At 46.9% G+C, this 25,209-nt stretch overlaps 1 protein-coding gene across 1 annotated transcript; it reads left to right on the top strand.

The window, feature by feature from the left end:
- The first annotated feature begins 1,620 nt into the window (after window positions 1–1,620).
- On the top strand, window positions 1,621–25,209 carry LOC144104380 (juvenile hormone acid O-methyltransferase-like). Its single transcript, XM_077637342.1, has 4 exons — window positions 1,621–1,737; window positions 14,211–14,847; window positions 23,863–24,022; window positions 24,692–25,209. Exons 2-4 carry the CDS (start codon window positions 14,269–14,271, stop codon window positions 24,853–24,855), a joined length of 903 nt encoding a protein of 300 aa, XP_077493468.1. The 5' UTR covers window positions 1,621–1,737; window positions 14,211–14,268; the 3' UTR covers window positions 24,856–25,209.

Below are 25,209 nucleotides of genomic sequence, written 5' to 3' on the forward strand. Positions count from 1 at the left end.
ATCAGGGGACATAGTGATCGTGTGACAAATAAAGTTGAGCTGCAGCTTGCATTAGAATTTTGAAACGCTTTTTGGAAGTGTTTTTTCTGACTCTTTTCAACAGTCTGCGACGTGCCCGTCCCTTCTTTATACAAAACGACTCTTGAAGACTCCTAGGGGCTTACAGAAGTTACAAGAAATGTGTAGTTCTTATAATATCTGCGGTGGTTGCTGTGGATTACTTCTCAGTAGGAACCAGTTTACAAGAAATTAGAGCTTTGCCGACAGGCTGCTTGCTGTACGGCATTCCGACGTACATTCTTGAGTTCTACCAACTAAGCGGAAGGAACAAAATACTCTCTCAGCTTGGACGAGGACGAGCAAAATTTATTGCCGCACTGTACTAAATTGGGAATAGGAGGTGGGGATGGCTGCTGTGTTGGGTGGCAATCCCTATTGCGGGACGCCATTGGCGGCCGTTGCTGGCTGTGTTCTCAGCTCAGAAAATTTTTTTGTCGGTCTTTAATATCATAACACCAGTTTTCCTTTGATCTACCGTGAGGGGAATTAAGATGTCCAGGTACGCGCGAGGGATTTAAAAGACTTTTCCCGCAGAAATGATTGGCACTTTCTCAAGAGAATATCGGCGCATTAACAACAGGAACAACATTTGGTTATCGATTGAAGAAGTTTACTCTTTCCTGATGCTTTTAGAGCACCACCTAAAGCTGTATATGCAACACCTTTTTTTTAAAATGTCTCTTACACGCGAAAAATGTTAGTGGAGAGGTCGCTAACGCCGTGGTCGGAACCGACGCAACAGCTGCGGCAAGCAAACAAGTTTTTCGAACTTAATTGCTCTTCAGTGCTGTTTGTGCTGTACGTGTGTTCGCGGCCACATTTCTAACCTTCTCGTGTTAATGAAACAAAAAGTAATCATCGTCAACAGCGTAGCAATGTCACCTGCTTGGCAGGGGACATAGATACGCTGTTTTGGTGACTGTTGACTCCATTCATACGTTTGTTAAAAAAAACGAGCCCCTCATTTTCTTTACCTTGTCTGCTAATATATATATATATATATATATATATATATATATATATATATATATATATATATATATATATATATATATATATATATGTGTGTGTGTGTGTGTGTGTGTGTGTGTGCGTGTGCGTGTGCGTGTGTGTGTGCGTGCGTGCGTGTGCGTGTGCGTGTGCGTGTGCGTGCGTGCGTGCGTGTGTGTGTGTGTGTGTGTGTGTGTGTGTGTGTGTGTGTGTGTGTGTGTGTGTGTGTGTGTGTGTTTCAAGCTTATTTTACAATGACACGTATCAGCAGCAGGGTCAGTGCGCGTCATCTGTTGCACCGGCTCATCTGCTTTTGTCCTTTCAGGCTTCTAAAATGACAACGCTAAATACACGTCAAACATTTCGGTAGAAGTAACTGCTTTCTAAGCTTTTCATTAAAAAAGATCTATTTAGCGTCCTCATTTTAGAAGCCTAAAAGGACAAAAACAGGTCGGTCGGTGCCCCAGATATCGCTCATATGACAGTGCTGATCGTGTCATTGTGAATTAAGATGGAAAGTACTAACGCATCCCTGCTATGTGGGATTCTTCGGGTTCACCGACCACTGGGCTCATAAAAACGTGGCCGGCGTCTCTTCGGAGAGCGAAGTATGCGGTTGATGTAGTTCTGCACGCAGGCCAAGAATCAAACAGATTCTGTTTAGCTTGTCAGGAAGGGACTTGTAAGGTAAGTTATTTTCTGTTTCGATTATTGAGAGTCAAAACTGCAATAAATGGCCCCAATAACAAGAAATCCTTCCTAACTCCATGTTACATGGCATTTTATTGGTACTTATAGAGAGTGTGAAAATCATTTTCAACGTGTAGACTGAATCTGGATACATTTTTGTGCTGGTAAGCTCCGAAATGAGATGGGACATAGCCATGGTTTAAACATAATGTTTATAGTATGGCGGATAAGAATACCTTTTCTACAACTCCGAGGATGTTTTATAAATACAGGGAGTCTGGCGTATTGTGTTGACCATAAAGGTCCGCGCTGGGAGGTGTAGCGAAGGCTTAGGCGGTCCGGTAAAAGAAGACTAAAGAATTGTCGCAAAGTGCGTCTCGAAGTTCTCATCTTGGGATCGAATAGTTTGTGAGAGGTACACTGAGACAGAAATGTTGTTTCTTGCGTGTCATCGAAGGTATCCAATAAACAGAACACCTGATGGGAGGCCTTTTTTATAGCGTTCTTGGAAGTATCGTGTCTTCTGAAATGTACTGTGTATGTATTTTTTTAAAGATGACGCAATGCAGACTCTAGCACCAGAAATGACAAGCAGCTAATCTCTCGAGGTGTCTTCATTGTGGGTCTTCGCCAAGGATTGCACTTAATAAGGAATGAACAACATCCAGTTTTTCGTACTTCCTTTACAAAGCACGCTTCCATTAAATAAAAGGGTGCAGACCTTAATGGCGGTTGATATCGGTCTTGCTGCTCGGCCAATCGCATCATACAATACATAGTACTGCTGAGGAGCAAGACGCTTCATGTTCTGAAGTGTAAGGATATTCAAACTGATAACCAACAGAAATGTAACTTTGTAGTGGCTTAATATCATTATTTATTGTACACTTTTGTACCGAATTTTTTCATTCAGTCCACTTTTATTCTTCGCTCATACTTAGCAATCTCAAAAGAAAGGTACCCGTGATATCGCAACCGTGTTACATGTCTCCCTGCTGGTTCATGGTACTGACACAGGGAATCGAGAGCATTAGTTTACAGAAAAAATAAATAAAGTGATAAAGACATGTCGGTTGTAGCTTTTCTCATAAATACAGCGCTACCATAAACTCCTTCTTTTGTCGGCACTTATTCCAGTAATTTTCACTGGACCCTGGTGGAAGAAGACAAAGTGCTTCTCTTGCGGAACACGTCTCGCCCGTCTCTGTGTTTTTCTGGACTTCTTACTGCACCTGTGGGGTCTACCGCCCCCTCCATCGCGGTGATGGATGTACAACACCCCGAGGATCCTCCCGGTTCCCGTTCACCCGCGGACATCGGTTCGCGGAAGCGAGGAAATACGTCGAGTGGCAGCGAGGACACAGAGCTGTACTGCGCATCAGGTGACGAGTCCTCGGAAGATAGCTTTCGACTTGTCCAGTGCCACAAAGCCAAACGAAGAATTATCAACTCATCTTCGGCGTCCAGCTCGGACACTGTGAAAACAGCTCCTCAGCGATGGCCTCACTCCATCCTGTTTGTGCCACAGAACGCTACCGACAACCTGCGCGTCCTCAACAGGCAAGCACTCTCCGTGTATCCAGAAAACACCGTGCCAAATGAGATCAAGGATGTTAGGATAAACACTAGGCGAAACATCCTGGCGATCGATGTGATGAACCCGAGCGCACGGACCATACTTCAACATGTAACGCAGCTGGGAAACATCAAGGTCCGATCCATCGTGCCAACGAATGGTGCCACAATAACAGGAGTCATCTATGACAGTGACAATGAAATATCTAATGCAGACCTACCAATTCTCTTAAAACCAGCAAGCGAACACAACGTGATCGTGCATGTTGGTCGCCTCGGCAACTCACGTTGTGTGAGGATAACCTTCAAAGGCGACTGCCTTCCACCCTACGTGAAGGTCGGCCACTTTCGCCACCAGGTTCGACCATTTATTCCAAGACCTATGCAATGCTTCAATTGTCAGAAGATTGGACATGTGAAGGGTGTTTGCAGAAATTTGGCCGTGTGCCCTCGATGTGCCGAACCCCACTCAGAAGACAACTGCAGCGCAACCACGTTGAAGTGTCCTAACTGTCAAGGTGATCACTGCGCCTCTTCCAAAGACTGTCCCCAGATCAAGAAAGAGATCACCATTCTTAAACAAATGGTGAGAGACAACTCTACCCACAAAGAGGCCGCTGTGAAAGTACGGCGAAGACGACGTCACTGACGAAGGTCTTCACGGCGGGAAACATCAAGCTTTCAGGAAAAGTCACCTCGTCAAGCATCATCATCAGCGGACGTTTCCAGCACTCCGTACACCGATGTTGGAAGGGAGAAAACTGCCAGATCTCTTTCCACAAAGGAATGGCCGCCACTTCCGCGTACACGACCGCCAGAAGAGCCGCAGAAGAAGCCGCCCACAGTACAGCAAGGTGCTGTATCCGAGGAGTCGAGGAATACAGATGAGCAAGTGATAGCACTTATTAGGCCTTTAATGAATGCCATTCGCTTGCTGCTAAGCAACATGCACACACCGTCTGCCAGAAGTGCGCTTCAAGTACTGGACGCTCTGAGTCCGTTGCTTGCAACCCTTGAGTAGATCATGGCTTCACAGCCTTGGTCTTTTAGGGAAGAGGTCCGACAAGCAGCTATTTTTCAGTGGAATGCCCGCGGACTCAAAGCGCGCCTTTCAGATTTCCGTCGGTTCGTGTACGCCAATATGTTTCCCATTATCGTCATTTGCGAGCCGAAGTTATCGAACAAAATCAGGCTTTCTGGATATGAATCATTTATGTCGTCAGCTGTTTATGAAAACAGTAAGGTTTTGGTGTTTATTCGCCGTGACCTCACCTACACTCATCAGCCCGTACCACCTAATGACAGTAATCAATATATATATGCCTAAACGTAAGGAAAAAGAATCTGGCCTTTACTTTTGTAGGCGCCTACCTATCTCCGTCAAGTCGATTTGATTACAAAAGACTACGAGACATCCTTTCCTCAACTTCCAATCCCTGGGTCATCATTGGAGATTTCAACGCCCATCATACACTCTGGGGAAGTCGGATCATTTACGCTAGAGGCAGAGCTCTGGTATCTTTCGCCTCCAGTAATGAACTTTGGCTGCCGCATGATGGAAGTCCTACGTTCTTACGTGGCTCCACGTACAGCAGCTGTCTGGACTTGGCATTCGTCTCACGCAGCCTAGTCAGACGTGCAGGGTGGTTTGCGGACATAAAAACGCACGGAAGCGACCATATCCCCACGTACGTCACGATCAGAGGATTGACCGCTTCCAAAACACAGGATACGATCCAAAGAGTGGACTGGCCTAAATTTCAGTCTATTATGGAAGAACACTGCGACGCCAATTCATCTTTCGACTTGGAAGAGGCAATCAAGAGCGTGGTGCAAGACACTATGTGTACTCTAACATGCTCCTCGAAACTTAATCATTTTGATGTGGAACTAGAACGACTACAAGCAATCCGACGACGTGCTGAACGAAGGTACCGACGTACGAAAACAATGGACGATCTACGGACCGCCAGGCGCACGCAAAAGAAGATACAGCGCCGGTTAGACAAGCTCGAATCGCAACGTTGGGCTGCCTTCTGTGAGTCGCTAGATCCACGCAAGCCTTTATCGCAACTATGGAGAACGGTGCGCGGGCTGCGGACACTTCCTGTACAGCGATTCCCATTCAAGGCACTTGCCTTTTCTGAAATGAGAACTGAGATTGGCGTGGCAGAGGATTTCTGCGCCAGATTACCCGGCCAACTCACAGCTACCAACATTCCATCGCCTTCGAGCAGCTGCCCGCCACCACGTGATTTCCGGTTGGATCTACCATTCTCGATCCACGAACTTAAGGCAGCATTAGCTTTGTGTAGCCGCACATCAGCGCCAGGACCTGACGGAATTTCCTACCGAGCTCTGTGTCACGTGGGGGAGCGAGCGAGAGGAGTTCTTCTTGAGGTGTACAATGAATCTTGGAGAAACGGCACGCTACCAACAACCTGGAAGACAAGTCGCCTTGTTCCACTGCTCAAGCCTGGCAAGTCGCCGTTGGAGCTCTCATCATATCGCCCGATCGCTTTGGCGAGCTGTGTGGGCAAAGTAATGGAGAGGATGGTCCTAGGACGCCTGGAGTGGTATTTGGAGTACCACAACACCTACCCAGATGCCATAGCGGGCTTCCGACGCGGTCGATCATCGATCGATAACGTCGTCGACTTGGTGACCTACATTCAACATGAGAAATGCCGTAAGCGTCTCTGCGCATCCTTATTCCTCGACGTTAAAGGGGCGTATGACAACGTTACGCATGAAGCCATCCTCTCTGCTCTCGCAGAGGTAGGAGTGGGTGGTCGGATGTTTCAATGGATACGGAGCTATCTATCCATGCGATCCTTCTTTGTAAGCACCAAGGAAGGCCATAATTCTCTTCACTATAGCTACCGCGGCGTGCCCCAGGGCGGTGTACTTAGCCCCGTGTTATTTAATCTAACACCAATTGCTCTCCTTGAGCACGTGCCAACCACAGTCAGGCTATCAATGTACGCGGATGACATCTGCGTATGGACATCTGCAGTAACACACCTACAGTTGCGAGCGAGAATTCAGAGAGCCGCCACACAAACTGTTATCTACCTCCGTAATCGAGGCCTGGAAATTTCCTCCGAGAAATGCGCACTAGTGCCATTTACGCGCAAACCCAATGCAAACTACAGTGTAATGCTAAATGGCCAAATAATACGACGGGTCCGATCGTACAAGTTTCTAGGTATCATAATAGACAGGGACTTGTCATGGAGCCCACACATATCATACGTGAAAAAACGGTTGACAGGCATCTGCCACCTGATCAAGTTTTTCGCTGGCAAGACCTGGGGAATGTTGCCTAGTGCCATGTTACAACTGTACAGGGTGCTTTTTCTAGGATTTCTGCGATACAGCTTGCCAGCAATAAACAACACAGGCAAAACGAATCTACGCACAATACAAAGTCTCCAGGGTCAAGTGCTCCGGATCTGTCTAGGCCTGCCTCAGAGTGCTTCAAAAGTGGCTACGATAGCAATCGCTAGAGACCACCTTTTCAAGACCCACATTGAAATTGAAGTACTCAGGACCCATATAAGGCATCTAGCCAGGACTCCTCCTCACCATTTAGCCTCTCTACCAGCGGACAGGCCACACACATCTTTCAGCCAAACGATAACAGCATATGATGAATCACTGCCAGCTTGTTTCACTCCGGCTGCGAGACGTTCGATCCCTCCATGGTGCCTCGTTCAACCAAAAATCAAACTCGTAATACCTGGTATCTCGAAAAAAGCTGATCTGTCATCATCAGCCCTTAGACAGCTCACGCTACTACATTTGTACGAGAACTACCGTGACTCAACGCATATTTACACTGATAGATCTGTCCTTCCAAGCAGCTCCGCGGCGGCAATCGTCATTCCAGCGAAAGCTACAACAATCAAATTTAAGACGACCCACGCGACAAAATCGACGGCAGCAGAGCTCGCAGCGCTCTTAACTGCCCTTCATCGCATTGGTGATGAACCGCCACACAAATGGACAATATTCTGCGATCCGAAGGCGGCACTGCAGTCTCTACTGTCACCTCTACGACGCGGGCCCCACGAACAACTAATCTTCTATATTACAGAGACGTTACACCATATAAGTGATGCCGGCCCTGAAATAACGTTCCAGTGGCTTCCAAGTCACTGTGGGATCATCGGCAATGAACGGGCGGATCACGCTGCCCGCTCAGCCCATACTGAGGAGCGCCACGTCCCAATTCCTCTTTCTAGAACTGACGCCGCACGGAAGCTCCGCCTAGTTGCTCGGCAGTGCACCGAGTCGCAATGGAATGAGCCACATTTAAGAAATACGCGACTGTACTCACTTGATCCAACATTAAGTCTTCGAGCGCCATCACAGCTTCGCCGCAGAGACGCCACGCTTTTATATCGATTTTGGTTGGGTGTTGCCTTTACTAAAGCCTATGCCTTCCGCATAGGGATGACCGACACCCCAACCTGTGATCACTGCGGCCATGAAGAATCAATTGGCCATATATTGTGCTCCTGCCCGCAGTACAGTCCACAGACGGCATGCCTTAGCCACGAACTTGACCAACTGGACGGCCAACCGCTATCCGAAAAAAGAATGCTACAACTTCGAAAGGACCTACCGTCGCAGCAGAAGGCCGTGCAAGCGCTTTTGCGCTTCTTACAATTTACCGACCTGTGTGAAAGACTTTAACTGGAACGCATTGTGTGTGTGTGTCTCCATCTGTGCAGGTTCCTTTTTTTTCGTTTTCCTCTCTGTCATCTTTCTAACCCCTATCCCCCATCCCCAGTGTAGGGTAACAAACCGGAGACTCACATCTGGTTAACCTCCCTGCGTTTCCTTTTCATTCTCTCTCTCTCTTTCACTGGACCTATGACACGCCGTACGGAACTTCTAAGGTCTTGCCGAATGGATGCGCCATAGCATTTCAAGCATGTAGTTAGCCTCAGTAAAAACTGTGTGTACTTTGAACACAGATGTTTGACAGCATTTCTCACGAAAACTTGCGACAGTAGAGGCGAATATTATTTCAAGCCTATGTGGCGGCTCTTTCTTTTCGATTGTTAAAAGATAGGAAATGTCATCTGTCCCGTCAAAGGAGCGACCGCAGATCACAACCACGGGAGTGAAACCCTTATAGATTAAGGAATAAGCACTCGCATTTTGCAAGTCCTCTCAAGTCACCAATACCAGCTTAACGCATTCCTTAATATAAAAAATCTAGGGCATTTCAGTCAATGTCTCTTTGACTTCTCAATACTAATTCTGTCTACCGACTGATTTTTTGCACCCAGTATTTCCAATGATGAGGTACATCAGGAAACTGGCACGTAAACAGGCTGTTAATTATTTTCTATCGGCTGTTACACTTAGCCCGCTCTTCGCAAATAGGGCTTCGAGGCTGCCGTTCATATTAGCCTTAGCAGTTTGTGCACAACTGGAAACGATATTAGCCTCGGCTTTGGGGATCACCGCAATCTGGGCGTTATGCACGCCATTTAAAAAAAATCACGTTGCCACCTCGTAGGCACATTGAGGCTTAATAACGAGGTTCAGTTTGTGACACACCTGTTCCTTGTGATCTCTTGCACCATGACTTTGCCAGCGAGCGGAGGAGACCACCGCTGGCTGAACGGAAAAGATGGTGACGCGAAAACAGGCTTCGGAGTGACGTGTCGAAATACAATTTGCTGTGAGAGCGTATCAGCGGCTTTGTGTTTCAATCCCGTGCGAAATGCCCCATTTTTGTTGAGGCCGAGATTCATGAGAAAAAGGAGCTTCGAAATTTTGGAAAAATAAAATGGGTGATAACTATGAGCAGGAAAATCTTTAAGTGAACGGTGCTCAACGTAATCGCCAAAACATCTATTAGCCCGAATTCAGCTAACCAGCTTAAATGTTAACATAATAATAGTGTATTTTATGAAGTAAAAGGCACCAGTATTATGGTGCGTAGACAGTATTTGTACCTGAAAATGCTTAGTTCTAAGAGGTGGAGGTGGGGTTCGCTTAACGGCCTGTCACACTAGGCCAACAGTCAGCAGATTCGGTCTGCTAAAACCATGTCTTCGAGATGTCTCGCTCTATGTCGCACTGCGCCTTTTAAAACAGTCGGCCGAGTGTCAGCGTCGGCGCCAGCTCTCCCACAAGACGCCAGTTGGCCGGTGGTCTGCCAACTCCCAGGTCACACTAGCAAGACAACGAGCGAGAGCTCCCGCCGACATAGCCCATTCTCGTTCTCGCTTTTTTTGTCATTTCCTGCTATGCGAAATTCATGGGCCGGGACGCTTCATTCTTAACTCTTTTAAATAAATCCCAGCATAGTAAAACAAACTCCTCAACAATCGTGATTATCAACATAGATTGAGAGCAGCCCAGAACTGAGCGGCACTTATTTTTAGGGTCAGAAAGGCATAGCTCGAAAAATAAATCCAGCCGCTCGCGGGTAAACAAGACGGGTGACATTATTTAAGGGTAAAATAATAAAAAGAAGAAAATTCCCCACATCGCGCATAAGAAACTAGGAACCTCCGGAATGAAAAGATACTCCTATACCCGACGTCAAGGAGAACAGAGCGAATGTGGCCCCATGTGGCCCCATGTGGCCCCATGTGAACCACATAGGTTCCAAGTTAGGAAACATGGTAGGTATTTTTCATCGCCATAGAGACTACCTTCCTCAGAAAATAGCATTAATCCTATACAATTCTCTGTTCATGTCGCACATAAATTATTGCATTCTTGTATGTGGTACTACCACACTAAGCAACAAGTTAAAACTGTCCCGGCTCCAAAATAAGGCAATCCGTGTTATGACCCGGTCTGCCTATGATCATCCGATTGCACCCTTGCTCCATAACCTGAATTTGCTAAGCGTTAATGATATACATAGACACCAGCTTTGTAAATGTTTGATTCGTGGCAAACTACAGCACAATAATTATCTTATTAACCTTGGTGAGTTGGAAATCAAAGAGCCATCGGGTTATAATACGCGAAATCCCTTATACTGGAAAGTAGAGCATTATCGAACTAATTATGCAACACAATCTCTAAAATATCAGATACCAACTCTTCTCAACAATTTTCTTCAAGAAAATATAGACATTCTTAACATTCACCTCAAACATTTAAAACAACTTTTTTTTCCTTCATGATAATTCACGACACTATTTTTGTAATGTCCTTATTAGTTTTATATCTTAAGCAATGCGCAGCTGTACCATACTTTTGTGTCCTTATCGCTATTTTTAATGCTCAGCGAGTAAGAACCTAACCGTGTTTTTCCTTTGTTTTCCTATGTCAAATGATGTGCTAGACATTTTTATGTGCCTTCATTGCTTCACGTCATAATATGCTGTGCTACTCATGCTCCTTCCGTACCCATAATTTCTTCATCACTGCATTTTGTGTTTGCTCCTAACCGAAATTTGTTTTTCTTTTGCGCAGATACTTGAATCCATTGTACATTTGTAACTATTGTCTTCATTATTCTTTGTTACTAGTTTCTGTTCGGTGTTCGGTCTGTGTTCACTACTGTTTTGCCTTTGAGGGGATAAGGTCTTAGTCAAGCTGCGTACGCAGCTTTTTGCCTTATCTCCTCCATTATATGTAATGAAAGACCAATAAAAATCGGCGGCTTCAGAACTGCTGATAAGAAGCAGTCCGCAGTGTGACACTTGCGACACAAGTAAAGCAGGCGACCCATGTGCGAAAAGTCGCCCCGCGCTGCACCGGTCACTGCTTGCGAATTGCAGCCCCACTGCAAGCAGGGACACACGGAGCAGCAAGCATCGCTGCGCCGCTCGACTCATGCACTCGAGCTCAAAGCGTACGCTTTGCCACCCGCAGCGGTCTGATTACTGCTTGGCCTGGTGTTGAAGTTCACACCAGAAAAGACAAAGAAGTCATATTATCAGAAAGTCTGCCAGCTTCACTCGAGCAGCGACAAAGCATGCTTGCGCTAGTAGTGACTTTTCGGCAACGGCGCCGCCCGCGGTCGCGCTTGGCGACGAACTGCGCTCCTGCCTGTTTGCCCTGGTTGTCGCATCCAAGGCGCAGCGGAAAGGTGCACTGCTAATATCGCTTTGCTGTTAATAATGTAAGCTCACCAGAAATAAAAATTATGCTAAATTTCCGCCACGCTATCGGCTTCGGAGATAGCGGACCGCTGCGGGCGCCAGGCGAGCCGGACCGCAACGGCGGGCCAGCGGCAGCTTGCGAGGCGATTCTGGCGAGAAATTTTGATCGTATCAAAGTTGTTGCTTTTACCAGCAACTCGGTGTTGATCAAAGATCCTCAGAAACTGTACATCTATCACATTTCTCTGTATCAGTGTTTATGACTTACGTCAAAAAGAATCTTAAGGTTATTTTTATTACGCCGGCGGACGGGGTCCAGGCTGGCCCGCCGGCGAGCAGGCTCGGTTTACTTCACGTTTTCACCAAAAAAGGCAAATAGGTATGCTATCAGAAAGGCTGCCTGTATATTCGAGCAATGACAGCATGCGTGTGCAATCGCCGTGCTTTCGGCAAATACGCCGCCTGCGGGAGCGCCAGAGGGACGAACTGCGCCGCTTCCCGGCTGCCCAGGTCGTTGCTAAGCCTAGCTTGTTTCACATCGATGCCGCAGGGCGCTTCGGAACTAGCCACCGCCATAATAAAGGAACTTCTCTAATCGCCCCTTTACTGCCAAGCCGTCCCATAATAAAATAATGTTATGCTCGGTTTCCACGACGCCTGCAGCAGCGGATCTAGCAGACGCTAGGTGAGCCGCTCTGGGCAGAAGCAGCAAGCGGCTATAGGATGCAATTTGCTTGTATCGTAGTTATCACTTCAACCAGCACCTTCGCATCGGCCAACGATCCTCAGAAATGATACCTACATGGACATTCATCTATCCCCCCAGAGCTTGTTATGAACGTAAACAAAAGTACTCTAGCGGAATCCTGTTCGTGTGTGGTGAATGTTTTAGCTCGGCGACCGAACTCGCGACGGCACGGTCGGGAGACTGGTTTTGTAGGCGTCCCGTTGTCGTGTCGGGCTGGTTTGACAGGCCCTTTACAAACAGGGGATAGTAGCGGTATTTTCCAGTGCGCATATATTCTGAACAATTTGAGAGGGTTATGTAATGCTTTGCAAGAAACTGAAAGTGCGGCGAGGGAGTAAAATAAAATGTTGCGTGCAACATTTATAAGAAAAAAAGAGGGTGGAAGGGATTAGGAAACAAACCTTGCATAACGATATCCTAGCCGCATGACGGGCGCGAAAATGAGAAAGGGGTGCGCGTATAGTGCGGAGAGCTAATTAGCTATAGTCTGATTTTGTGAGGGAGTGCCGTCATAGAATAGGGAAACACAGCCGGGTTCGAGAGATTCAAATGAGTGGCTCAAAATCGGAAGTTTTCTGGAATTTGTTGACCCCAGCTGGCGCACCACAAAATGAACTGGAGAGTGGGAGCCGTGTCTGCCCCGGACTGGCCGCGGCGGCTAGGCTGTTGACAATAACCACTTCTAACTTGAGTATGTGCGACATGAAAAAACGCATAAGATCGAATGCAACTACTTCTAACCTGATTCCAAAGATAGAACTTTGTGGCCGATCTCGCGACGACACGGTCGGCTGCTGCCTTGTTTCCGGCAGCTGCGTTAGCGGCTGACGCCATATGCCAAAAGTGTTAGTTGTGCGAACATTTCAAAATAGGCGTTGCGTATACGCCCATGAAGTGTACAGGAATCAAAATGCAGTGAACAAATATATCTGCCTCAGGACACGAGCACCGTCTAATGATGGTGCCGGTTCACGCCTAGGTGAAATGCGGCCAGTTTCAAGAGTGCTTATCTTCTAACCCGCTCTCTGGTGTCCCATAACAACATCAGCTGCTTGTACAGGAAGCGCAGCGCAGGTTCTGTGAGGCCAAACTTGAATAAATGTTTACATTAGAAAGAGCTTGGTATTTCGTCTGGACAGCTAGTAGAGCCGAAGAATAAAGTCCAAATGAAGGCTGCATTCACTGTATCTTCTTCTTCTCCTTAGTAAACATCGCACATACCCACACAGAGGGATTGGCCAAGGTTCAGTAGATAATCCCAATGAGGTATCTTTCTTCTTCTTCTTCTTCTTCTTCTTCTTCTTCTTCTTCTTCTTCTTCTTCTTCTTCTTCTTCTTCTTCTTCTTCTTCTTCTTCTTCTTCTTCTTCTTCTTCTTCTTCTTCTTCTTCTTCTTCTTCTTCTTCTTTTTCTTCTTCTTCTTCTTCTTCTTCTTCTGCGTCAGAAGACTAAATAAATATCAAAACTGAAACAGCCAAATGAATTTACAAAAAAAAATATGAATTACCAGGAACAGAATCGAGCATTTTTGAACATGCGAGAAAATTATGTATACAGCTGGCAATGTAACCGATCAGTTGCACTTATGTAATCATGAAGGTAGCCGCAGACACTGCTTAACGGGAATCCCTTTGCGCTCGCATCGAACGAAAGAATTACCGTATCTGCGCACCTACTTCAGCTTTCACTATTTTGTAGGACTAAGGTGGAAGCTAAAGAAAACACTGCCTCACAAACGGCAGCTTCGGAAATATTTTAGGGCCTATAAAGTGCAGGACATTTGAAGTCATAAATCTATTCTTTTATTCAAGGAGGGGAGGAGCGAATTGGGGAACTTTCAAACATCTCAGAAAAATATAGGCAGAAACCGGTTTCCTGATTACTAAAGACAGATCGAGCTTGAATTTCAAAGTGACTAGCTCACAGCCCAATCTAACCGACCTAAAAAGGATGGAACTCTAATCTCTTTCTCATAGATTTGCTTTTCTCTGAAGTGCAAAGAAAGTACGCGCATGTGTGTTCACGCCTTTAGGCCATGCTCGTCTCTTTTCGGGTGCAGAGAGCTGCAGACCTGCTGCCACAGTCGTTGTGTCTGGACGCTAATCTGTGTGGAGACCATGCCCGTGAGGGAGCCCGTAGACCAAGTGGGTGATGCCCAGATACCTCCTGAATCTCAGAAAAGCCTCAAAAAAGTGGATCTGCCTGTTGAGGACTATGCATCAAGCCACAAACCGCAATGGAATTATAGCCTTTCCATCCTCGATTGCAGTTGGGCATCGTTCTCGAAAGTATCAGACGCGTCCCAGCAGTTCCTCGATGTGGGCTGCGGACCGGGAGACTTCACACGTGAGGTCCTCCTTCCCCGATGCCAGCCGTGTCGCAGGATCGTCGGCATCGACTGTTCCCAGGAAATGATCGAGTACGCTCAACGTCACTCGACCGGCGAGAGAATTGAGTTCCGCCAGCTGGACATATGTTCGGACGTTTCAGGTTTCTTGCATGAGTTCGGTCGCTTTGATCGGATCTACTCGTTCTTTTGTCTCAACTGGGCTGTGGACCTCACGGCAGCACTCAGGAATATAGCCCAGCTCTTGACGCCAAACGGCGAATGCCTTCTTGTGTACTGCGCGTCTGTCGAGACTGCAGACGTCTGGAGGGGCCTAGCAAATATGGATCGCTGGGCTAAATATTCCGAGGTAAGTGCAAAATGCTTGTTATGACCATATCGGGGTTTTAAGAAGAGACACCGGCGTGAAACATGAACTGTCGAAACAGAAATGTTAAGGAGTCACACAGAAAACAAAATTGGCAGGACCGTAAAAGTTTTACACAGATACGTGTATTAGGATTATATAAGCCATTTTAGCGGTACAACGGCAGCCGAAACGTTTAAGGCCTTTGAGGTTGACGTACTGTCTGAGAAGCGACATAGTTGCTGCGTCATTCTCGTCCTCAAAGCAAACTGGTTGCTCTCACTCCTTTCCTGTAGACTGAAAAGGGAGAAAACACACGGGCCCCTTCAGCCTCTGTCGAAACGCGGCCGCCGGGGTCGGGTACACTGTCACGATACTCCGACTCCAACGGCCGGGCGCCTTATCCACCTAATGACTAAGCCACCAATGCAGGCGCAGCCTGATGCTACTATGCTGCCAAATTAGCAGACCTCGCCATTTGCAGGCACGGTCGATAGAACTGCGGGCTCCCAAAGCCTCGGGGCTTTGCTCTAAGACCCCCTGCTTGCACGACATGTGGATGACGGCTAAATAGGTATAAAAAATAGTGTTACCCGCATATTCTGAACGTCCGGTAGAGTTATGCCAGAAGCTAGCTTTGCTCAATTCAGTGTCACTCACAATATCGGCATTTATGGTGGTTGAATAATTTTGTGGTCGGAATGGGTTTATATAGAGCTGAAGGCTGCGCGGACTAGAGGAAATAGAGCAGGCCACCAAGCGAACGTCCTTCGCCCGTCTTCAGCTGCTTCCCCTTGCACACGGTTCCCTCGTGCTGCGTTCTAATGTGGTGGTTGCGCGGCGCGTGACAGTTTCCTCGGTGGAAGACAAATCTCGCCCTCGAGTCAGACAGGAACGCTGACGGCGGCAGCGCTTAAGACAAGCCGATGGACTACTTGGGTCTTGCGGGTGTGGCGACCGTTTGTGGTACATTTCGCAATGACGTAGTTTACATCGCTCAATCGCCTCGCATGACGAAAGGCCCAGACCATCTGAACAAAAACTTCTGGAAGAACCCACGCTTGAGCATCACCATCCAGATCCATACAAAATATCCTGGCCCGTATGTAGCCGCAACGTGTGGGCCAGCCACCGATCGTCTTGAGCGCGACATAATATCTGGTAGGTTTAAATGTCTTGGGGGAAGAGAACGGAAGATGGTGTTCCGAAACGCACGTCTTCCTGACGTAGAGGAGGTAGAAAAGAGAATATTTGGTGACCTCATGCTTCGCGATCACGAATGTCCACGAACGATTATGAAAGGGACACGAATGGTAGCACAGCGTGCCAGTTCCGTTGATACGATGCCACATACATTGGCAGCATATTATTGAGGATGCGGTTTGTGCGCTCTCCAAGGCCGTTGGTCTTTGGATAGTAGGGCGTGGTGTGGCGGTAGTTAGAGCCACACAGCCTATGTAGCTTTTACATGACGTCAGCAGTAAACTTCCGGCCACGGTCGCTGATGATAACACAGGGAGCACCATGACGAAGGATAATGGACTGCAGCAGTAATGATGGCACATCACTTGGCTTAGCTTATAAGCGCGCTGCAGTTTTCGCGTGTCTCGTCATAGTAGACACACTCTATAACCCAGCGGTGGCATTCTGAAGACTTGGGAATGGGGCCAAGCAGGTCGGCGCTTACTTTTTCAAAAGGCGCAGATGATGGCTTGTCCGGCTGTAAAGGCCAGCAGGCGGGACTGTGCTTGGCTTTAGACGTTGACATTCGGGACAGCTTGGTCTTATACATGTCGAGCGAGTAGAAGCGTTTACGAAGTCTTTGCAGTGTACGGGCAAACCCATGATGGCCCAACGGGATGACGTCGTGCAAGGCGTGCAGGACATCAATACGAATGTTCTATGGCACATCCAAAAGCAGAGGGGCACCGTCGATCGAATAGTTCTTCCACGGGATTTCGTTTTCAAGGATGAACGGCGTAGACGGTGCTCTCGTGTAGGCCACAACAATAAAAGGTTGCGATACGAGGTCGTTCTTTTGCTCTCCCTGAAACGCATCCCTATCTGGAAACGGTGGTTAGAGTGAAGCCAAACACCAGTCGAAGTCCTCCTACCTGCTGGATGTAGGTGGCGCGAGAAGCTGTCGGCATACGTATAGCCGCGACCACTTTTGTAGGCGAGGGAAAAGCCGTATTCCTAGAGGCGCATAGCCCAATGCACCAGACGACCAGACGGATCGCCAGACGGAATGATGATCGGTCACGATCGTAAACGGACGTCCACGCAGGCATGGGCGGAACTTGTGGACAACAAACACAACAGCTAAGCAGTCAATCCAGTTACAATGTAGTTGCTCTCAGACTTTGTTAATGTACGACTGGGATACGCAATAACGTGTTCGTCACCACTGTGAGTCTGGATGAGCACTGGTTCATGACCGATACCAATTGCCTCAGTGTGGACCTCAGTGGCAGCAGTAGGATCAAAGTAGCGCAGAAGGGGTGCTGAAGTCGGAGCAAATTTTACCAGGTGAAAAAATGCATCACATTCGGATGCAAAGGAGAACCGAGCGTGTGTGAAAGTGCGCAAAACTAGGAAGAAAGCAGCGGAAATATGAAGACAGGACGAGGAAACTCAAAATGCCTTTAAGGGTATGTGGTTTTTCAAAATTCAGAACTGAAACAAGCTTCTGCGGATGGGCCGGATTTCCTCCTTATACACGAAGTATGCAAGAACGAGAGTTCGCCCTTTTCCAAATTGGCACTTCTTCAAATTGGAGACGAGTCAAGCCTTGCTGATGAAGTTGAGTACGGGATAACGCCCTGCAATGCGCCTTGCTCGGAAGATGAGAGCGGCTTGTATTTTGCTCTTTAATTGTCTCGGCAAACATCATTCAGATAGCGCATGCGTATATTCCATTTAAGTCGACTTTGAACCGTATCCATGAAACACTCGAATGTCTGAAGTGTAATATTCAAGCTGAATGGCATTGCATTTGTTTTGAAGAGGCCGTCGGCATCATGAAGGGAGTGTTCTTTTGGTCTGATGGATGAATCAGTATTTTTCAGCACCAAAATCGCTGATCAAACGACAAGAGACATTACGAAAACTGATGAAAGCCCAGAGCGTCATTATTGTGTGATAATGGGTACACGTCGTTCTTTGTGACCACATTCAAGGGACGATAATTGACGCACAGATGCAATGAATTGTCTTTCTTCTTTACTTGTATTAATGGCGTAGACCCCGGAGTGGGAGACTCCCGAATGAATCCTTCATGCAGCATCTTTTGGACCTTAACGTGAATGATTTTGCGCTTGGGCGCAGAGACTCGATACGGTTTCTGACCAATGGGATTGACATACTGATATTCCCCGTGTTAATTTTGTTATGCATTTGAGAAGCTGGCCAAGATGAAAAAGATCAGGTATAGGTAAATTCGAACACATGGGCAAGAAGCGGAATAACGCCGTGCAATGCGCCTTGCTCGGAAGATGGGAGCGGTTTGTTGATCATAAGTCACAAATGAGCAGAATAGTCCGGCGTCTCGGATGCTCTTCGGGGACAATTGCAAACGGACGAGAGAGTGCCGTTGCCATAGTCATCATATCTCACGAGTTTAGAGCCAGACGGAAGGCGCACTGGTTGTTCAGAAGGGTTCAAGACCAAAGTAAGGCATGATGTTGGACTAGTTGGTTCTTCGAATCAGTCATAATGAAACTGCGCGAAGAAGACAAGAAAACTAGAAGATGCACGAACAGGAACACACAAAGCGCCATGTGTGTTCCTGCGCTCCGTGTGTTCCTGTTCGTGCCTCTTCTTGTTGTGCTGTTTTCTTCACGCAGTATTATTAAGGCCTGTTTAAAGAGGCACATGTGCATGCAACTGTACGGTGCGTCCATGACCACATGTGGGATCAGTACCTTTTTGTTCAAAATACTTGGTATATTCGGCTGAGTTGTTATGGGGCAAGGCCGCAATCGCACGCCGGAAGATTTAACGGGGACCTAACCTACTGTCGGAGTTGGCAGGACCTCCTCTTGCATGAGAAAAAGCAAGCCGTCGGAACTCTTGGGCGTATCTTCGACTAACGCAGACATGTGTTGTCACAAATAAATTTCGCCAGCTACAATGTCAAGTGCATGTCCACACTCGCGCAAAATTCAACGCCTAGGATTTCATCATGCGTAGAACGTTCTAACCCAATAAAACGTATCCTAAAACGATAACTACCCAGTGATACAGAGGCACAGCAAAGGCCAACACGGAGTAAAGTTTCATCGATAAGACTGAAAAAAGTGGTGGCTCGGTCGCACGAAAAAAATATTTTAGGCCCATGACGATGTTTAAACGAAAATGTTATCAAAAGCACCGCAGCACCACTGTATACCAAATCAACTGCTCTAACAATGTTTACAGACAGAGGCACATAGTTCCTCAGCATGAGAATGGGAAGCGTTAAGGGCAAAGTTGACCGCTAAGTGACCTTTCTTCCATCGGTCGCACCAGCTAATTTCCCTGTCGCGCCGGTCTGTAACGGCGACGGGGAACGGCCGCGTCGATGTGGAGGCGAATGCTGCGCTCAGAGACGGGAGACTCAGCTCGGTCGGAAAAGGCGGCTCCGAAGATGGCCAGGCGGCTGCCACGGTGGGTCGTCTCGGAAGCACGAAGGGCTTCGTTCAAAAGGACGCCCAGATCAATGGCGCGGGCTATAGCGGGATATGTGTCCGCTTCGGCAGCAGCTTTAACAGAAAGCGTCGACCGAGGATACCCCGCAGGTACTGGTCAAGGTGTTTCGAAGGCATGTTCTCGGGTAGGTCACCGGTTAGGTACTCGGTAAGTTGACGTCGGTGTTCGGAAAAGAGAGACCAATCTCCTGCGCCGTAACGGTTGCTGCTCTAGAGGGCTGCTCCATATGTGGTCGAAGCAGGGAGCACGTGTGGCAGGGGTGGTCGTGAGTGACACCATCTGTGTGGTCAACTCTTCACACACGATCCGCCGAACCACTGAGGTGACATCCTTATATCAAGGAAAGGCGACGCTGTCTATACTTGCGACATTCGATAGCCGAAAAATTTTTGCAGAAATCCGCCGCGACTTTATGGCTTCAAAGGCACGACAATGTTGCGTTATATCCGCAGCAAAGGCGATGTTTTCTTTGTGATCAAAATTCTGCAGACTTCTCCGGCAATTCGTTCTAAAAGATGGCCTACTTTGTAATTATGAGACATGTTACTGCTGACAAGTCGGCAGAATCGTTGCACTTCGATGTATATCCTGAACGTCTCTCTAAGGACGTGAGCTCTTTGTGCAAGCGTCTTTTCGGCTCTTTTCTTCTTGGTCACTATACCACTGAAGCAATCGGTAATTTTATTCCAAAACCGTGTCCAAGTATTCAGATTGTCGTCATGGTTCTCACACCAGAGAAGAGCGGTGCCGGCAAGAAAGAAGACGGCACTACTTAGCTGAACAGTCGGGACCAAGCGGTTATACTTGCGGAGTCGCTGATAAGGCGTCATGCAGTGCTCAACGACATCCTTATATTCATATGTAAATACGTGGGGTTCCCGTTGATGTGTCCAAGATCTGGATTGAACTGAAGATTGGGTCTGAACCTTTAGGTTGGCAAGACGGTGACTTCAGGCCGGAGTGCTGGCACAGCACCTAAGCGCTGGCTGCGAAGATCCAGGGGCTCCAGTGCGACATATGCAGCCGTCTTCTTTCAAATATTGTTGCGTTTGAAATTTGTTTATTTAGAGGTGAAGGCTGAGCGGACTACAGGAAATGGAAAGAGAGAGAGAAAGGAAGATGAACAGAAATGCAGGGACGTTAACTTGCCGACGCCCAGTATGCTACCCTACTCGTGGGAAGAGGAACGAAGGAAGAGAGTTCCGGGAGATCACTTTCCCTTGTGTCCGTAGCCATTACTAACAGAGCACACCGGGCCAAGTCTGAAATTTTATAACCTTGAACTCAATCCATTGGCCTTCAAGAACTTGAGAAGGGCCTTTTTGCTGTCCTCTGCAATGATGGTTTAGTCCAAGGACCCAGAATCTTGGCCTCTGTAAGTGACAAGGATCTAAGCGCCGGAAAGTTGCATCAAGAAGGACACGCTCAGGCTCAAACCGAGGGCAGTGATCAAGTAGGTGCTCTATTGTTACGTCACACCCGCAGCAGGCCGCCAAGCCAACGTACTTCGCAGGTCTTCAGTTTCGTCTACCTTCCACATGGTGCCCGCGTGGTTCGTCTTTCTCCTACGCGGTGGTTGCCTGGCGGGTGCCAATATAGAACTTATGCGAAGGCAGTACTAAGAACGTAAGTCGGAATCAGCCATGAAGCTTTCAAAAGACTCAGAACAGCGCCGTCTGAGAAAAGATGAAGACGCGAATGAAAGAAAGGGGGGGGGGGGGGGAGAGGCGAAATAGGTGCCGTATTGGACGGTTTCTCTTTACTGCACCTAATGAGACTTAAGTACACCCTGGAAATTTTCTTCATTGCGACGGGAATATCGAAAGCATTTTCATATCCCAGCTGGCCGCAGCGCAAGCTTTCGTTCTGGCTGATAAACGGCGAAGCCGAGAGGCCAAACAAGTTCGAAACAGACATGCTAAGCTTAGTACCTAACGTGCTCCAAACAAGCAGGCGAAAGCCAATCAGCCAAAACATGCTCCAAAAGAAACACAATGAAATGTAGCGAAACGTTAGCAAAATATAAAAACAAGGCCAAGTGGCTCCTTTTGGGTCAGGTTGGCTCTTTGTGTGCCCAAAATGCCGGTAAATATGCTTGGGCCAGCGTTACCGTACTGGTTGCATGCATGCGAAATACCGAATTTCTCAGCCTCAGACGCATTTAATCCTTACCAGCATTCGCTCAATAATCGGCGAAGGAACTAAGCCTAACTCTACATTTTTGTGAGGATAAGTTTATTTTGACGAGTAAAGAGGAGAACTAAACTTTCGCTAAAAAGCTATCCCCGGCCCCGCAAATCAATGTATGCGGCAGACAGATATGGAGGAGGACGGGAGCTCGGATAGGCTCCTCTCTGTCGTGTCCAATGCAGATATGTGAAATGTACACTTTTTGACGTCATAGAAATGCAAACACATGCTTTTCGCGCAAACGGCTGCATCGTCGGATTTGTAGCTGTCGTTCCAAGCGCGGTGGGTAATCCCACTACGTGGTACTTTTAGGCGCACTTGGTCAAAACGCGCCACTTTGAACTGTGCGCCAAATTTTGCAATATTCGTGGCCAGTGCGGCTAGGAGCGGAGATATTATACTTGAAGATTCCAACGCACTATGATTGTGTTACTCTGCACACTCGCTTTCCGCTGTCAAGCATGTAGAGAATGACAATGCGCATACGAGAGCGGTGCACAAGTTGGAAACCAAACACACATTAAAAATGGTCGCAGTTTGGAGCCGTTCTTGCGACACGTCCTCGCTATAGTATTGTCGCACAAGAAGCGTATTTCGATTTGTAGCAAACGGAATTCGTGAGAACAATACCGGTGCCAAAAAGTTTACTCAATAACAATAAAAAAACAACCTACAAATCCGCCACTATATAGAGGAAGGGGATGGAGATGCGCGAACGATTACTTACTATGCTTGGCTTTATAGGCGGCTGTAGTAAAACGGGACATTGAAGACGCGGACCACAACAAAGAAAAGAAAACACAAAATACGCTTCGTCTCCCATACGGGAGCCTTGTTCACAGCAGTGAACAACACAGTAGTTCTGTGAACAAGGTACCCGTATGGGAGCGGAAACTTCTTTTGTGGGTTCCTTTCTTTGTTGAGGTCGGCGTCTTCAATGTCACGTTTTATGATTCAACACGACCAGACGAGTTTTCGTCAAACTCTTGATTTCAAGGTTGTTGTATGTTACTATTAATGTGATAGCGGCTCCGTACTGCTCAGCCATGTATTTTCTTTGTCCCAGCGTTGAGGCTTTTAATTGTGTATTAGTACTCAATAAATAAGTTCAGTGATTTTTTGCTGTGCTGCCTGCTCTCTAAGGCCAGAATTAGTAAACATTTTAATCACAATTGATAAGCCATTAAAAAGATTGTGAGAACTCACAGACACTGGTTTTAGAAAGTTCGATTTAGAAGCCAAAGTTCAGTCATTAACGGAGAGAGTAACATTTGTTTACCTCAGTGAAGGCAATTGAAAAATAAGGCCAACATAGTCAAATTTTTAACCACGTTGAACGCATGCGTATCACTTTCCAAACCACACGTTGAAGCGAGGACTCAGACAAAACATACCTCCTCAAATTTCATGAAAGTATTACAGGGGAGTGGCCATATTTGTGTGCCACATGTATCAGAAACACACCTTTCTCTCTGCAGCAGGTACTATGAATAATATTTGTGTAGCTCGGAGTCTTTAAGAGTTCTGCACGGACGTTAGACGAATTCTTCACTGGCACTTGATGACCACGATTGTTCAGCATATATGGTGGTGTCTTCATTTCTTTTTTGAAGTGTATCCAGCATGCCCGTTGCTGAGTAAGTCTTGTTTGCTGGGGCACCTTGGATTACTTTACTGTGATCCTCCAGTTAAGAATTCTAATAAACCCGAACATTGTGCATAACGGACACGAACAGCATTGAAGTTTTAATGCAGGAATTCTCGTTCATTGTGTACTATGCTTGATGTTCAGCTTCTACTTTGCGGTCTGGTATTTCTTCCTCATTTTTCAGCCAGGTGTCAACGGCGCTATGTCACACGCACCGCAAATATTGAGGGGTACGCATTTTGCAAGGAATGTCGATTGCACTAGCCGCCGTTCTTTTTGCATGTACCGTCACAGCCTCCCCTTTCTACAGGTCAGCTCTTGCTCGTGTTCTTCTGCATCCGCTCCGGTGCTCAATAGAAAAACAGGCTTTTTGGTTGACCTGCTGTCATTTTCGTAACTATTCTATTTTATACCGCTACCCTTAGCTTATTAGTTATAATTTACGGTGCTCCATTTATCTCTTAGCAACAGTATAACCCATTTTCTGCCAGGTGCTGCTGAAGTTCATTCCTGACACGCAAGACATGAAGGACACCCGCGAGATGATGAGCTTCATGTCACGAATCCTCCTTGAGGCCGGCCTTCATCCAAGTATACTTGAAGTTCCCCAGTCCACCGTGATCCATGGGTGGAACGAGGACGATATGCTGGGTATGCAAATGACAGTACATAGCCAGCATTACTCTGTTATAATGTATAGAAAACTGTAACGAACCGCATTCAAACATTCGCGCAACAACGTATAATATGCCACTTCGTAAGAACTTACCCGTCTCGAATAGTCCGCATATCCTCTTTGCAAGATGTGAAAAATTTTAGAAAAACACATAGCTGAAGGAATGGGCTTTCAGAAATAAGGCTTGTAATTATCATGGTGAACGTTAACAGCAGCTTCTGGAGAATTGATTGTATGGATAGTAAAAGCGCCAGGCTTGATTGTATCTTCCAGAGCCTGTGCAAGGCACCATTTCTCTCCCACTTGTCTGATAACCTTCCTACCACCTGACCAACTGCCTGATGCAGGCAATAAGGTTGAGTTGTTCGTACCAAGTTTTGCAGGCAGCGCCTCGTGAAGTAAGCTGTCCGGTGCTACATGACGTCTTACCATTCTTTCCGAACAATTCCTACGCACGTGACCAAAAGCACTGAAGCACGAAGAGCAATTTTCGTACGTCAACGACTTAGCCAGTGTTTAACCCATTAGCTCATGTTGCACAAGAGATGCGAAAAAGGCTGCTATACAGTGCCTTTCTTCCTTGAAAATTTTGAACCTTAATCGCAAGCAGTAAAAGGTCATGTTTTCTCTGCTCTCCTGCACAGCGGCTTATCTTGCAGTCCTTCCAATTGCCAAGATGGTCAGCCCAGAAGAAAAATCCGAGCTTGCGAGCGCCGTCAGGGACCAGGTCCGAGCTGTGCACGGCCCCAACGCTGACAAGGAACGCTACAGAAATTTCGTCATCAAGGCGTCGAGAAGAGAATCGTAGACGGTTGCTTTACTCGGAAATTTGTATCCATTCTATTGACTTAGTAGCGAAATGCGGGAATTTGCTAGAATGCACAAACGTTACGCATACCTTAGGCTCAACTGATTAATACAAGCATAATCAATAAATTGAAAAATAGGAAATTCAAAGAAATAATACAAGTATTTTACGCGATCAAAATAAAACTGGATGAAAACCTGAACAGTCCTTCTAACGAAATTAAAAAGAAAGAATTCTGCTAGTTGAAAAACACTAGTGGAGATTACAATGAGATCATTCACAAAAATACGCCCATTTGATGGTGAGAAGAAAATTGCGATTGTGCTTGTTCCCTGGTTTTCCCAACAAAAGATT

This window comes from Amblyomma americanum, chromosome 9 (genome assembly GCF_052857255.1).
Source record: "Amblyomma americanum isolate KBUSLIRL-KWMA chromosome 9, ASM5285725v1, whole genome shotgun sequence".
In the NCBI taxonomy this organism is placed as follows: domain Eukaryota; kingdom Metazoa; phylum Arthropoda; class Arachnida; order Ixodida; family Ixodidae; genus Amblyomma; species Amblyomma americanum.